Consider the following 16,901-nt stretch of genomic DNA (forward strand, 5'->3'; position numbering starts at 1 on the left):
AAAGCCAACTCTGCGGGAGCTCTATTTTACAGTGCAAAAATTACATTATCATAACCGTACGGCAAACACGCTTCTCTGAGTATTGTGGGACACGCTATTCATGACATACAGCAGTCTTGAGGTCACTCACTGCGTGGGTGTAGACATTAAAAATGACATCCAAGGCCAATGCAAAAAAGCATGAAAGCACAACATTTTTCATTAGAGCATTTCAAGTTGAATTAGATGGTTCTATGGCCAGAAATGACTCTATAAACACACTAAATAGACCAATTCAGCATTTGCTCACATCCGGCATCCCATTTAACTCAGACAGGACTGAGTTGCAGAATCAGTGCTGAAAAAGAAAATAATTAAAGACGGCCTCCCTTACCAAACACGTGAGCACTTCACATTTTTTTCTGTGTACCTCTGAGCTCTGAACTGCTGCCCTTCTGGGCAGCCTTCTCCACACAGCGATCTCCAGCATACAGAAGGAAACACGTGGGACAGCCTGCTATGGCTACTGCCTTGCAAAATCCCAACTGCCACTGCCATACCTGGAACAGATCAGTCACAGACAGTAAATTTCCAAAACTCAAAGTGCGCAACAAACAGCTACTCATTTCTGAAAAAACAACATAATCTTAGATTTTTGCAATACGTTTGATAGTCAATATAATTGCTTCCTGCGTCAGATGCAAACCACCTCAATCACTGCATGCTTTTCTAACCGTCGGGATGAGACAAAGTCCAATGTCACTTTTGATGGGGACCCCACCAAAGGCAGGGAGTGAAGTCTCCCAGCCTGCTAAAGGCTACAGTTAGCAAGTCACAATAACGCATAACGGTCATAATAACACACTGGGGGCATCACGGGTGTGCCCACGCATGGGCAGTGCTGAATCTTGGCCCACCATGAGCGGTTCCTTCTGTCTCCGTTCATACAATCTCCACTCTGAGCTGTTTCAGCTTTCATTTTGCCAGTATCTGGACTTCACTACGTATTTTTCAATGGCATCATTAGCTCCCATCAACACATAAAGCACAGGAACACACACACGAGACCCACGAGGCATTTCCTCACTCTTAGTAGCTCCTTAAGCGTGTAAAGTGGAAGCAAAGTCTTGTGGCTCCTCACCCTAATTACACAGACAGCTACAGGACCTGTTCTAATATCCCAGCACTCATAACATGCTCAATGCCATTCTCGAACACATCACCACCACCTGCTCCAGAAAGCTCCAGCTTAGACATGTTCTGCTGGTAAGTTATCTAACAAGCTTTAACAACGCTCCTGATTTCTTCAGATCCAACAACATAGAGGAGCACATCTCCTACGAGAGCAGGCTGAGAGAGTTGGGGGGGTTCAGCCTGGAGAAGAGAAGGCTCTGGGGAGACCTTATAGCAGCCTTTCAGCCCCTAAAGGGGACCTACAAGAAAGCTGGGGAGGGGCTGTTTGCAAGGGCATGTAGTGATAGGATGAGGGACAATGGTTTAAACTCGAGCAGGGCAGGGTTAGATCAGACATTAGGAAGAAGTTCTTTACACTGAGGGTGGTGAGACACTGGCCCAGGTTGCCCAGAGAGGTGGTGGAGGCCCCATCCCTGGAGACATTCAAGGCCAGGCTGGATGAGGCTCTGAGCAACCTGATTGAGTTGAAGATGTCCCTGCTCACTGCAGGGGGGTTGGACTAGATGGCCTTTAAAGGTCCCTTCCAACCCAACACATTCTATGATTCTAATATATCGAGGAACCTGAAGTGAGCAGGAGTTCAGAGCTCTGTTTTTGATTAGCTATTTCCAGTACATTGAACAATAGTGGGAGAAGTTTTATACCTAGGGAGGATTTGATGGAATTTTCTTCCCCTTTCCCCAGTAAATTACCCTGATCTGAGGGCCAAGACACCCAAATGTCAGTCTGGCATACTGGGCTAGTTTAGGTTCTTCTGGTCCTCCAGAACATGCTTGGGTATTTTCTGCTTCTTGCACAGTTATATCTGAAGAAGCTAAGGAGAAGAATATAAAAATTTTTCGCACACCCCCTTCCCCCCCCCGTAACAGACTTCCACAAAAGGACCAGTTCAGCAGCATCAGTGCAAGCACCGAGTGCCACCTTCCATCCAACAGGAACACCCATGCAAGGCTGGCAGATATGACATGGGACCTCTAAGAAACCATCCCCATCTGGAGCAGCCTCACAAGGCCAGAGACACACGGGGCTCCCTGCAAGAGACGTCAATCGCTCACAAAGTGCCCTTCTTAAATTCATGGTGTCTGCAGATTACTCTCTGAGGTAATACAAAGATTTTACTGGCAAACTTCTCAGATGATATGCAGATGGCCAACATATGGCTAAGTCCCTCTCCCACCTCTCTCAGGGAAAAAAAAAAAAAAAAGGCTTTAGTCATTTGTGCAAGATTTTTCAGTGAAATGGAAAAAACATTACAATTGCTGCATGACATATGCTCACGTATTTCTATCCAGAAATCCTTTGAGATTAAATCCTGGCCTGAAATATGGGAGCCCTAAAACGGCTGTAAGAGTGTCATAACACAATTCACATGTGGCATTCATTTAATAAATATAAAGGCAGGCAAAGACAAAAATATACCCTTCCCTGGTGATCCAGTTCAGCCCCCTTTGAATCAGTGGAAATTTTCTATTGACTTTAATATTCTTTAATAAGCACCTTCATCACTCACTCTCTGCCATCAGGTGGATTTAGCCAGTGACAGTGTTCTCGTGGTACCCTTGCTATTTTTGGCAGTTTCCTCAGCTAAAATGTCATTTGGGATCTCATATGGGTTTCCCTTCACGCTGCGCAGCTGCCTCAAATAGGTAAATGACAGTATTATACAGCTTAAAACAGTAACAGCCAGAAATCAACCATGAGAATAAAGATTCTCACTTACCCCTGTGTTCCATAATAAACAAGTGTGGCATTAAAAAAAAAATATATAAATTCATTAAAGGCTAAGGGTCTTTCAACCTGTTGGTCAAAGAGAGCAATTCTTTAAGTCTTCTAGACTGGAAATGGGAGCGGATGCATTTAAAGTAATTCAACAGCCAGGGGTCCCTCACTCTGAAAAGGCCTCAGAACAACCTGGCACAGAACTAGAAGGTTTTAGTATTTAAAAGACCTCCTTGCTGTGATTCAATTCATAATAATTTGTCCATTTGGGAAGTAAATATTTGGAGCACTAAAAGAGCACGCCAGGTGGTTGACTTCGCTTTATTCTCTTCAGTTTGTTGAACATCGCTCCATCACTGCTGCTTTCTGCTACGCGCGAGGGTTTGGGCAGACGTGTTGTTCTTTACCTACAAAATGGCATCTCGGTGGCAGGTCAGACAACAGCAAAAGGCGTTCACTGCCAAAAAAGGTCAAACGGAGTTTATACGAAGTTAATAAAATACACGTAGGAAGCAATTTTTGGAGGGGAAGAAAAACAGGACCACCAAATGTTTGTTCTGACTGGAAATCCAGTCAATAACGCAAAGCAGATACCTACAATAAGCACTGGCTCCAAACAAAATCTGAGTGTCAGCCTGATTACTAAGCATTTAAAGGTGCTTCCAACATCTGCAATATTGCAACGAAGATGCTGTTCAGTTTACTTCTAAAGGGCTGCTCTTCCGTCAGGAAAAAGGAGCACATGCCTGTGAATGTGGCCCATTTAATATTCCCTGAAGGAAATGATTTCCCAGACGATGAAACCAGAACCGGAGTGCTACGGAAAAGTAACAGCTTCGCTGGAAACTGTCTCTGGACTCTATGGATGGAACAAGTAGTAAAAACTTTGCTATAGACTTTCTAAACATCCTAACAATTTTAATCTCTCTGCTGTGGAATTTCAGGGAAATCAGACAAGCAGAAGGCACCTCAGTCCCCATCCAGTTCAAAAAGGATGCTGCAGAACCTTAAACGCTTTTTGTTTTCATCCTATTTAACTCCTGGAAGTAGTTTTCCACAGGACTTTTTTTTTTCCCCCCTTCTTCTTCTTTCAGTCTGTTTGGTTTTCCTTTTTCTAAGTTGGCATGCAAACAAACCACAAGCACTCATGACGGCTAGCGATTTAAAGAAAAAAAGGAAAAGAGTACTCAGTTGTAATTGATGTTTCTTATAGTTGTGCAGAGTTGTCCAGTGGCAAACAATGCTACTGCGAAAACTACTGAGGCTTTGTACGTTAACTACATTTGATTTATCTCAACAAAAAAAGCTCCAAAGGCTCAAAACCACAATTGGCTTCTGAGAAACTTTGTATCATCTTCAAAAAGAACCATCGCCATGAAAACAAGCCCGGTCATGAATCACAGTCTCATCAGCGGAACATTCATTCACCCGTCCTTTGTTCTCCACTCACAGTGATCCCTATTTCCCAAGGCTATCTTTATACCTCCATCAATCTCCATTACTCAGAGCATCCAGCTGTGCAAAAAAAACCCCAAACAACACCAAAAAGAGGAGAACTTAGCAAAATTGTATTGCAAATGAGTCGTTTTTTAAAAATCATGGAAACTAGTGTATCTGGTTGAAATAAACTACAGGCTGTACACTTTTCCATTTATCACTTCCAACTCAACAGTGGAGGAAAAACAGCGGCAAGAGTTGCTGTATGTTAAAGAGAATAGTATTTCACTGGTAACAGAATAGTATTTTCACCGGTAACAATAAGGAAAGTATTAACAGAAAATGAATCTGAAAGATTTGAATAAATACGTGACTATTCTTCTTGTCCAAATCAGAGACCTGCCTAACGCCTAGGAGTACAATCCTTCATTTATTTCCCTGTACACCAGGTTCAATCATTTTGCGGGGGCAGACTGCCCAAGACGACGGTGCTCATCACCATCCTGGGACCGCACAGCCACACTAAAGGCAGTGGGCCAGTGGAAACTACTTAAGATGTTAAAAGACAACATGAAATTCATCACAGCATTAAACAAGACCTTTTCCCAGTGTGGAAACCAAGTCTGTTTTAGCACTTCTGTATTACTGTAGGGTATTTTTTCCTGATCTACTTAAAAATCGCTGTTAACTTAAGAGCTAGGAATGACTAAATTTGAGGAACACCTATTAACTAGAGTAGACTTTGGCATTTCCCAGTTCTCAGCCAGTGGTTGCCAGTATTTGGGGAATAGTGGGGCAGAGAGGAAGCCGTCAATCTGAGTCAATTCCTATTTTATGAAGGAGAGCAGACAGCGCCTCTCCACATCCCTCTGACATACCGTCCGCACTTTCCCAAACTGGACCTCATTTATGCATAAGGTGGAATTCTCACTTTGATTTTTGCCTTTCAAAACCAGCCTGCAAACAAGACTGGAGGGAGAGGCTGATGAACCGGGCTGCTCTAAGCCTTAACTACATTTGCTCCGCCTGGCTGAGGATGCGAGCCAGACGAACGCCAGAGGGGAGAAGCGCTCGGGACAGCCTCCTCACTGTACCTTCCACAGAGAACATCCACCAGCTTACGGTGAAGCGCATCACCCTGCTGGTCCGTACACCAGACCTGCCAAGTTTCACAAATTTGAGTATGAAACTTGCATATCTTTTTTTTTTCTCCCCACTTCACCCCCCATCTCTGCCTGTGCGAAGCTCTCTGTAGTCGCAATACAGCACAATGACCCATCTCCCCCCTCTCCGGGACCCTGTGTCAGACCCAGGGAGCGTGCGGCTCACATCTCACCCTGCCTGGGTGACATCTGCTCAGCAGAGTCGCACAAGTGAGAAAAGCTGTGGTCTGTCACTGTTCTGTGACTCATGGCGCCAGATGTGGGATGCCATGTGGGCTGATGCAGGGGGGTTCAGCGCCGGGAAGGGGGCACCCGCAAGCCTCGATCCTTACAGATGCTGGGCTCTCTTCGGTGCGATTGCTCTTCGTTCATTAGCTCCTGCTAAAACCATCATGAGGTAATCGCTCTGGGACTGACAGTCCGTATTCAGGGAACCAAGATGCTCAGCTTCGAGCAAGACTGAATACTGAATTAATCGGATGTAGATTAAAAAAAAAAGATAAAACAGCTAAAAAATTAGTTGTAAACGATTTAGTGAACTCTCAGTGACAGATGTGCTCTTGCCAACAAAAAAGCAAGCAAGCAACAAGGCTGAGTCATTTAATAGAATCCTTTAGTTTGGAAGAGGCACTTAAGATCAAAGAGTTGAACCATCGACCCAGCACTACCAAGTTACCACTAAACCATGTCCCTCAGCACCACGTCTACTCATCTTTTAAATACCTCCAGGGACCGTGACTCAACCACTTCCCTGGGCAGTCTGTTCCAATGCTTGATCAAGACTTTCAGTGAAGAATTTTTTCCTAATATCCAATCTAAACCTCCCCTGGTGCAACTTAAGGCTGTTTCCTTGTGTCCTATCACCTGTTCCTTGGGAGAAGAGACCAACCCCCCCTTACTACACCCTCCTTTCAGGGAGTTGCAGAGAGTGAGAAGGTCTCCCCTCAGCCTCCTTTTCTCCAGGCTGAACACCCCCAACTCCCTCAGTTGCTCCTCATAACACTTGCACTCCAGACCCCTCACCAGCTCCATCACCCTTCTCTGGACACTTTCCAGCACCTCAATGTCTTTCCCATAGTGAGGGGCTCTCCAGCAGTTCCCTGTCCTTCTTGAACCAGGGAGCCCAGAACTGGACCCGGCACTCCAGGCGTGGCCTCACCAGGGCAGAGTAGAGGGGGAGGATGGCCTCCCTCCACCTGCTGGCCACACTCTTCTTGATAAACCCCAGGATGCCATTGGCCTTCTTGGCCACGAGGGCACATGGCTGGCTCATGGTCATCCTGTTGTCCACCAGGACTCCCAGGTCTCTTTCCACCGAGCTGCTCTCCAGCAGGTCAGCCCCAACCTGTCCTGGTGCAGGGGGTTATTCCTCCCCAGGTGCAGCACCCTGCACTTGCCCTTGTTGAATTTCATAAGGTTCCTCTTTGCCCAACTCTCCACCCTGTCCAGGTCTCTCTGGATGGTGGCACAGCCTGCCGGTGTGTCAGCCACCCCCCCCAGCTTTGTGTCATCGGTGAACTTGCTGAAGGTGCACTCTATCCCTATCCCCTCATCCAGGTCATTGATGAATATAGTGAACGGGACTGGACCCAGAACTGACCCCTGACCCCTGGGGAACACCACTCGTCACTGACCTCCAACTAGACTCTGTGCCCCTAATCACGACCCTCTGAGCTCTGTCTTTCAACCAGTTATCTATCCACCTTACTGTCCATTCATCTAGCCCACTCTTCCTAAGCTTCCCTATGAGGATGCTGTGGGAGACAGTGTCAAAAGCCTTGTTGAAGTCAAGGCAGACGACATCTACCGCCCTCCCCTCATCTATCCATCCAGTCATGTCAACATAGAAGGCTATCAGATTAGTCAGCCATGATTTCCCCTTGGTGAATCCATGTTGAGTACTTCTGATAGCTTTCTTTTCCTCCACTTGCCTTGAGATGAGGCCCAGAACGAGCTGTTCCATCATCTTTCCAGGGATGGAGGTGAGGCTGACCGGCCTGCAGTTCCCTTCTCCTCCTTCTTGCCCTTTGTGAAGACTGGAGTGACATTGGCTTTCCTCCAGTCCTCAGCGTAAGGTCCTTGACTGCCCATGCAGTAAAGCAGCCAAAGTTTATCCGGAGCTGTCCCAACAAAACAAAAGCAGAGCCAGCAGGTCAAGAGGAATCCTTCTCCCCTGTTTGGCACTTTAAAGACACCTGCAACCAGTTTTGGCTCCCCACTATGACAACAACATTGACATACCTGAGAGCATCTGAGTACAGAGGGCCACCAAGATGATCAGTGGGCTGAAGCACAGGACACACAGAGACTAAGACCTGAGTTTCTTCAACCTGGAGAAGGTGACAGGACATTTACTGCTGCCTATTACTACTTAACACAAGCATGCAGTGAGTATGGAGCTATACCCTTCTCAAAGGTGCAGAGGGATAAAATGAGAAGCAATGAATGTAGGCTGCAACACAGAAAATTCCAGTTAAACATACAGAAAAATATTTTAATCTAGAGGGTGGTCAAATACTGAGAGACAAGTCTAAGGAGGTTATGTCATCTCTGTCCCCAGAGACAACTGACACTCACCTGGGCAAGCTTATCTCCAACCCAATCTAATTGGCTCTGGTATGAGGACAGGGATGAACCAGAGACCTCCAGGTGGCCTTTCCTAACTACATTATTCTATGAATCCATGATCCAAGTCCAACAGCAGAATTACAACCCTGTACTTCAGGACAGATGTTCAGCTGAGAAATGGGTTTAGAGAAGCCAAAGCCCAGCTAGAGAAAACTAATGAAGAAGAAGGACAACACCCAGTCCTTCTTGTTCTATTGCATTTGTTCTACTACAATAACATTTTCTGTCATCATAATTCTCTGCCACGTGCAGCTCCCTACAACACAAGGTTACCATCACCTACACTTAGGTGTGCACTGCAACTGTGTCTGTGTAGGGCTCAGTGTATATACGTAAATTTAAAGGATAATCCCCTTTGGGATTTGTGGGACCCAAATTCAGTTAGAATTGGTGCTTTTTAGACATCAACGCAAAACAAAACAGTGACAAGAGTTGCATACTGAGCAACACCTTGTTTACTTATCCCCTTTTTTCCCCCCTTCTCCAACAGTTCACACTCTACACCATCTGTTTTAAATGCTCACTGACATCACATCAGGTGCTCGGACATGAATCTCAGGGCACTTCAAGCATGGTTTAACATCATACCAAACCTTTCACCTCCTTACATCCAGAAACAGAGGTGGCCTGCTGTATAGTGTTGACTGAAGAGGACAGTGGCAAAAGAGGACTTCCATGACATATGGAAATAAATCTCAGCAGGCAGAGGGGAAGAGTGTTTTTTCCTGTAAGATCCAGCCCTATGAATATTTAAATAACCCAAGGATCTGCTTCTCCCAACTCAAAGACATGACACAGGCTAGCCACAGCACTGCCTTCTGCCTTGAGGAAACCCCATGTGGCTACATTAAATATTTTCCGTAGTTTAAGGATCACACAAGAGTAAACAAATCCATGGCAAAACCCAAAGCATCTCACTATACAAAGCAAGTCAGGCCACAGTCAGATCTTTAATAAAAGCACTTTGAGTCAGTAACAAACAAGATACAGCAGACATGACAACTCACGAAAATCAAGTTGGGGGTAGAGGTGTGCTGCTGGTGTTTTCAGGGAATAGAACAAGGTCCCTAAACCTAACCAGCCCCTCAGTGGCTTCTCAGCCATTCACAAAACACTAGAAGGCTGCTAGAAAGAGTCACTCTTGGCTCATCCCTCCTCAAGTTGGTATGGAAGAAGCATAGAAGGGTCTTTGTTGTCACCAAAACTGATAGAGTAAATTAACCCAGAAAAACACTCCAACTCTAATCTCTGAGTAGGAGATTAAGTTGATTTTATACTACGGACACCAAGCAACCTATAGTCCTCACGCCTTCCTCCAGTTTCACAATGTGCACTTCAGCTAGGGCACCTTTGTGGAGAGGAGCCTGACACTGCCAGCCTCCAAACTCATCTAATTTGATCGGGGCAGAGCAGAAAGCATCTCCCTGTAGAAACCGTTCCCCATCTTATTGGGTAGTCTCTTCAGAGAGGCTGTGAGCCATATGTTTGACGAGACTATGCACTTTCATGTAGCAATCTTCTGTCCTGCTCCCCTTATTGGGACATCAGAAGCCAATAAAAGGTGCATAGCTAACATGACATTAGCTAAGTAACCGGTTCTAATTCCCAGAGTCAGAGTGATCCTTTCACTAACAAATAAGGCCCTGAAGCTCCCTTGCTTAAGGGAAGGGGTTCTGCAGCACTGAGAAGAGCATGGCAAAGGGTTTGTTCTCAGAAGCCCAGCACACACACAAGAGCTTTGGAAGGTTGTATCTCTGCACTTTGGTCTTCGGGTAGTGCCACCTGCTCAGTATCTGTAGTGGTCTGGCTTGAATGGCCCATCTCTCGATAAGCCAAGGTATTTGGCCTGCTTGTCACTCAGCTTTGTCAGCTTCACACACAGTTTATCCAGATGAGCAGCAGCCACAGCTTCATCCAGCTGGAAAACAAAACATTGAGACAAGAATATTAGTGGAAGAGAGTCCTATTAGTTCAGGAAGTCATGGTCAACAGTGAGAAATGAATATCCCCGAGGAGGGCCTAACAGACTGACACAGACGGAGTGTCAGACAGCTCTTTTCCTGACAACATACCTCACCTGCTTGAGTGCAGAGGCATTCGCTTTGAGCACAGAACTGCATTTAGATGGAAAAAACCCATACTTTTGAGGGAGTCAAGTTAAGCTTAAGTGAGACAGGCAATTTTATATAATCAAGCCCATTTCAATTTCATTTACACGTTCACATCCATCCAACAAGTAAAGAACAGAGATCAAACTATTCATAGATAAGAATAGCCAGTTTGGTAGAATGGTAAAGCCCCAGCCATGTTTCCACTACAAAGACACCTGGACATACTAGACTATCACCTTACAATTTTAGATCAGTTTAATAATGGAAAAAGACTACATCTCCTTTATCTCCTTTACAGATGTCCCATCTTAGGCATACATGTATTAAGAAATTCATTCCAGAATCAGTAATTCAACAAGAATACTATCTATTGGTGTTGTCTTCATGAAGAATAAAGCCAAGGTGGGCTGTGGGACATAGGCTCAGAAATGTTGATATCTTTACCCCAGAGGTGTCAGGCAGACGTGCAAACTCAAGGGATCAAAAAACGTATAAAGTTACAAGACAGTTAAGTGCTACAGGAGATAGGTACAGAAGAGTCAGAAAACAAACAGTAAAGAAGCAAACTACATCAGAGGGGAATGTACAGCCATAAAGGATATTCAAAGACAGAAGCAACAGCACTAAGAAAAGTCAGGTGCTGGCTGAGTTACAACAGGACAAGTTTGACCACAATTTGTAATTCCTGCAAAATACAAGCTATCCATTGCTAAGGAAACAGATATAAGGTACATCTAAATTCCAGCAGCACAGGAAAGACTGGCAGTATTTCCCCCATACTAGTTAAATAGATGTGAAAGGCTGCAATACTTCAAGGGCAATAAATCAACAAAACAATCAAGGGTCAGATCTTCAGCTTGTGTGAACCAGCATGTCCTAAATGATTCAATAACTAATCCTAGATTTCCCACTCAAAGGGAGCATGGTAACAAGCAACTACTCTGAAGTAATCCCATTGTAATGAACCAGGTAAAAAGCTACACCCATACAGAGTATAATTCACTGCAGCTCAACCTGCACAGAGCAGAACCACCAACAGCTCTTGAGAAAATGGAACTGTCAAAAATCTCTTGAGAACCAACACAGCCAGCGAGGTACAAGACAAAATTAAAAACATAATTGAAGTGGTTGAAGAATGTGGAAGTGAACCAGTGAACTACTGAAGACTACATAAGAGTCATGAAAATTACAAATGAAAAAAAGAGCTAACTGGAAGGACTGTGTTTAGAAGGGAAACAAGTTTTTAAACCTAGTAGATCCTGACAGGAAAAAAAAGAGAGTTGAAAATTGAATGAATATCTGGTTGACTAGACTGACACATGAAAACCTGATAGGTGCATTTCCAGCAAGTTTAAGACAGATTATACCCACTTGAAAAGGAGCTGAGTCCCTGACATTTCCCAGATCAGGTTCTCAAACTGCAGCAGAGATGAGTTGTTTCACAGCTGCTTCAGCTTGGAGAGTTCAAGATTTAGATAAAAAGGTACACAAATTTACATGACAGTAAGCTGACATTCTTACCTTAAAATGAGACAGCTGAGCATAAGGATGGACAGATTTGATGCCAAGAACATGTACACAACAGTTTTCCTAGATTTCCAGGAATATACATTGCAGAAGTGTGTGCATGTTTGTAGTATCTGATCATCAAAGCAATGTTCTTGCAGTCAAAGTGCAAGTGTAAGGTACTTGGTAATTCTTAAACTTTACATTTGGACCTCAAAGCTACTACACAGAACAAGGAAAGATACTAGCCAGAAAATTATCAGAGAAAGCTCTTCTGCCCATCTTTTGTCGGTTCTGACAAGGCAGCTGCTCCATTCTTTGAATTCTCTATGGAGGGCAAAGGATAAAAAAAAGCATCTTGTCACAGTGTATGAACCTGAAAAGATCGCTGCCATGTGCTCCACTAGCATACAACTTCGTTTGTAAGTAATTGATCTGGGCATTACTTCATTTCCAGTTCAAACACATTTACTAAAAATTGTTATTCAGGAAAAGGATGAAGCCACATTTTATTAGCAACATTGGACTATAATTTTCAAGAGAGTTGTCAACGAAGCTTTTCCTTTGAAGATGATTATGTGTCAGCTTGCTGATCAACTTCTACATTGTATTTCTGGTATGCTTCGCTTGATCATTAACGGATGGTTTTGGAAGCTTAAGTCCTTCAGCAAACGCTTCATAAGTAAGTCCAAACATACACACTCTGCCTCTCAAATGAAAAGTATTTTCACATTTAGTCTCACACCTGGTTGCATTCCAAAGGCAGTGGGATTTAACTCCAGCATCTTTTTCAACAATCATCTCAAATTCTCAGGCTTGTTTTGGAAAATTAAAACCAGGCTAGTTTTATAAAAGGAATTTGTGAGTTGTGACATGATCCAGATTTTTCCAAGAACAAAGAATGCAGAGATAAGTTTAAAGGGAAACCCAAGGGAATCTGTCATTAATATTTTGGGAAGCTATTATGACCAGATTGTGATAAGCTCTGCTCAGGTGCAAACAGCACCCAGACTCTACCAGTCACTGTAAATGCAATTCCTAGTTTCACTCCAGCTTCAACTCTGCCCCCACTAGATTTTGCTGCTGGATAGGCATGTGAAAGCTTGCTGCGAACGCTGACACACAGAAGGAGGAACAAGTTGGTTTGGAGAAGCTCCCTGACTACCCTGAGGCAACACAGGCTTCCCATCACCTCAGGGAAGAGCCCCAGGTCACACCAAAGAGCGACTGGACATTCCTATCGCACGTGACAGACAAGTCCCAGTTCTGCACAACAGGTTAGCCACAAAAGACAGCCCACTTCAGACTCAGCATGACCAAAGACAAGCATTCACTGAGGGGCAGAAGCTCCTTGCAACAACATTCAGTAGGAAAACGAACTCAAGCACAAATGAAGTAAATCTACATGATCACACCCGAAGTTGGCTTCCTTACAAGCTTGCGTCTTTCTGCTATTCTAACTCACCTTCTTTGGCAGGAAATGGACTCCGACAGAGTATTTGTCACTATTGGTCCACAGCTCGATCTGTGCCAGCACCTGGTTGGTGAAGGAGTTGCTCATAACAAAGCTCGGGTGACCCATGGCACAGCCCAAGTTGACCAGCCGTCCCTCTGCTAGCAGTATAATATGACGGCCATTCCTCAGTGTATAGCGATCCACCTGGGTGGGAAAAAGGAAGAGCAGTGCAAAGTCAAGGTAATGACAGCATTTTAGATCATGCAAAGCTTAGCGGGCTTTCTTTCCACATCAACAATTCAGCAGTGGGCTTGCAACGCAGACTTTGATTACAACTGAGACCCTTCCCTCAATTCCCAACCAGTGGTTGCAAAGCCCATAGCTATTCTGGACATCACACAACATGAATCTCAGCATCTGCTTCATATTTAACCAGTTAACCAGTTCTTCTGGTTTTTCCACATGCATGTTCGCTCAGGTGGCTGTGGTGGGGAGTGTGCTGCCAGCAGCAAAATGCAGTTCATACATGCCTAATTGTAAGGATGGGTATGGACAGACAGGACAGGAGAGGGAACACCTCTGCATGCAACAGTCCACAGCCTTCGCACCTAGCACAGAGGTAAGGGCCAGAGTTCTCAGCATGCTGAAACTGCTTCTTTGTGACTCTTCACACTTCCATAAGGCATAATAAACAGCTGTCCTAGCTTCTCGTGTACCCTCCTCAGCTCTCGTGAGGGTACAAAGATGTGGTCCTCCACTCAGACTGATTTCCAAGCAACACTGGGGACAACAGGACTCTGCACACAGAATCAAGCCTCTGAGGGGCTAAAGGAGACAGGTCTTCATCTATATGAGAGAGTCCCAAGCAATTAAGATAACGTCACTTAACATGCACCTCAACTGTCTGGGCCAGACTGGGGTCCTGCAATGTCAAAGTTAACTCTGCTTCTCCTTTGCACCAGCCAGTAGCTCTTCTCTCCCTGCCTTCACCCCTGTAGGGGCTTACAATACTAAAGCACAGAATGAAATGCCAGTTTCAGTATTAAGTATTCAGTATTCACTGGTATTTATTGCTCCTGTCACACCCAGCTTGTGGGACTAGAGCAAGTCTTTGAAAAGACTTAAAAAAAATAATCAACAACCAACTTTGACAAAGATTAATGCTTTAGAAAAGGCCATTTATCTTACACTGTCATAACACAGCAACTGTGAAGGACCTAAAAGGATCCCTCCCCACAGCTGTATTTATACTTTCTGTCTCAAGAGTTATTTAGTATAAAGCAAAACACATCCGTTCCAATTTTATTCTTAAAGCTTTGGCCTGTAAGTTAAAACTCATACGGGATGAGGCTTTAATTGTAACAATACCATCTTCTGAAAAAAACATCTTTGTGCAGGTTTTGAAGTACAGATGTAATAAGTAAATCAACAGAAACCATTTTATTAGAACGGGTATTTTGCCTTCAGAGCAGGTCTGTGTCTCCACCAGCCTTCCCCAGCTATGCTTCCATCGCAGCACTATTTTCTACTTCTTGGGTTCATGTAACAGATTATTCTGTTTTCAGCACAACATACACAGCTGTACCCACCTCAAACAGAAGCCCTAAATAACATTGTTAATTTCTCCTGTCCAAGAGCAATACAGCAAGGTAGGGTTAGTAACAACACTCTCCACTGAGCAGCTGCAATACTTCTTATGGATGCTGATTCTCTATTGTGCACCACCAGCAACAGTGCTCAGTCCACCCAAAAAATATCACATGGGCTCTCACAAGATTATGGGAGGAAGTAATGAAACAAATAAGGAAGCAGCCAGAAAGCAAAACACTAAAAACTTTGAGAATAGCTACAGTATTACTTATACTAAACAGCATATTTACAGATTAAGCTACTACAAGGCAGCAGTTAGGTAGCATTTCAGTTTGGAAGTCTGAATCAAGTGGTTTAGGTGTCAAAATATTATATCCATATCTTATTCACACAACTTCCACCTGGACAGCTGCTGGCTCATGCATGGAATCACATACCTTCGGCAATCTGCTGACATGAGTCATCCAATGCACAGGGTAACCCAGAAAATATAAATTTATGTCTTTGCACAGAAATAAATACAAAATAGTAGTGGTACCAGCAGAGACTTAAGTCAGTACTGTGGAAACTCATCTCGTCTACGAGCAGATAAACAGCCTGATTCATAAGCTCAAAAAATTGTTACAGAAGTAGAATTTAAGTTACCTAAGCACTAAGTTCACCTCCACACATATACAAATGCCTCCTCCCTTTCCCCATCAGTATTTAGCTTGCTCTGGACTTTCTGGCTGCTTTGCACTTCCCTCCACATCATAATAATTTATTTTCAGAGCCAAAACTTCATTGATCATACCCTGACCTTTCCTTCCTGGAGTCGAGCTTGTGCTACACATCAGTCTCTAATACCAGAACGGAGCCGAGCAGGGCTGCGGTGCAAACCCATAGTCAAAACAACCCGCCAGCTTTTCAGTCATACGCCTATCACCTCCTTAACTGCACTTTGAAAGCAACAGATGAGTCAGAACGGCACAATAAGACATTTTCCTTTCCATTACACATTTCTTACACAAGCTCACCACTTGTAAATGGGGACCATATGGTACAGAAAACTACCACATTGGACACCTTCACAATTACTCTCTACCTCTATCTGAAGTCTAGCAACCCTCAGCTCTGGTATTAATCCCCTAATCAAGAGACAGCTGTCTTCATAGGAGGTTAGAGATTTCTGCTCCTGTACAAAAAGATACAGGTATTAGTAAAAATCTGAATATTTATAGAGTTAGTAATTGGTATTATAAAACATAGGATACCTCACCCAGAGCTTTGATATGAAAAAACGTGTGTTATTCTAAGGATAAGTGCAAGATCTCACACCTTTAACACAGGACTGACCTCCCCTTGAGGCCCCCAAAACACTGGGGAGATGACCACAGAAGCATCCCTGACGAATCTGAGCAACAAACCGGAGAAACCAGCAATGGCTTAAGTGGCAAACTGATCATTTCCTTCCCAGATGGGAAGGGCAATTCTATCAATTACAGCAATTTTATCAATTACTGTAATGACTCATAACTGCTGCCCTAAGAAAGGTCCCAAACACATGCAGAAAAATTCCCATGAAAGCAGTGAGGGACAGAAGCTGCAAGATACCTCCTGGGAGCTTGTCTCTAATCATAAAGTTAATGGTTGCCCTGGAAGTTAAGCAATTGCAGCTTTCAATTTATTACAGAGCCCTAGATTCTGTGGTTGAAAAGTCACATTTTGCCTCCCAGTCCTGCCTCTCCCCCTTTTGAAATGAGTAAGCTTTTAGGATGTGTATTAGTCCACTCTTGCTCAATTGCCTATCCCTAATGGCAATCAGCACAGAATGAAAATGAAGAATAACAAAGCTTTTACACAGCAGAACTTGTTCACGTAGCACCTGCTCAGCAGGTACCTCCTTCCTTTGTCACGCAGGCCTGAAAGTCTTTAGGGACAATAAATCCAAACAGACACAAGATAGAGCATAGGGGTACACCATTAGCACAGTGTAGCTACATATAGCATTAAATACACCAATAACAGAGTCCAACTGGAGATTCACACTAGTTAACAGTGCTTCAGAATCCCTGCTAGAAGTCAACAAAACCCAAGTACTAACTTGAGTCAGAGACCAGCTTTTATTGGGCTTGGCAA

At 44.0% G+C, this 16,901-nt stretch overlaps 1 protein-coding gene across 1 annotated transcript in view; it reads right to left on the bottom strand.

Moving 5' to 3' along the window:
* Positions 1 to 9,051: 9,051 nt before the first annotated feature.
* The window catches only part of AHCY (adenosylhomocysteinase), a 28,274-nt gene continuing 20,424 nt past the window's right edge, over positions 9,052 to 16,901 (bottom strand). Inside the window, exons 9-10 of the mRNA XM_074605180.1 lie at positions 13,203 to 13,397; positions 9,052 to 10,038 (exon numbers count right to left, since the gene is read on the bottom strand). Of these exons, the coding sequence (XP_074461281.1) occupies positions 9,907 to 10,038; positions 13,203 to 13,397 (327 nt within the window). The 3' untranslated portion in view covers positions 9,052 to 9,906. The remainder of the gene's footprint in view (positions 10,039 to 13,202; positions 13,398 to 16,901) is intronic.

Source organism: Larus michahellis, chromosome 12, assembly GCF_964199755.1.
Source record: "Larus michahellis chromosome 12, bLarMic1.1, whole genome shotgun sequence".
In the NCBI taxonomy this organism is placed as follows: Eukaryota; Metazoa; Chordata; class Aves; order Charadriiformes; family Laridae; genus Larus; species Larus michahellis.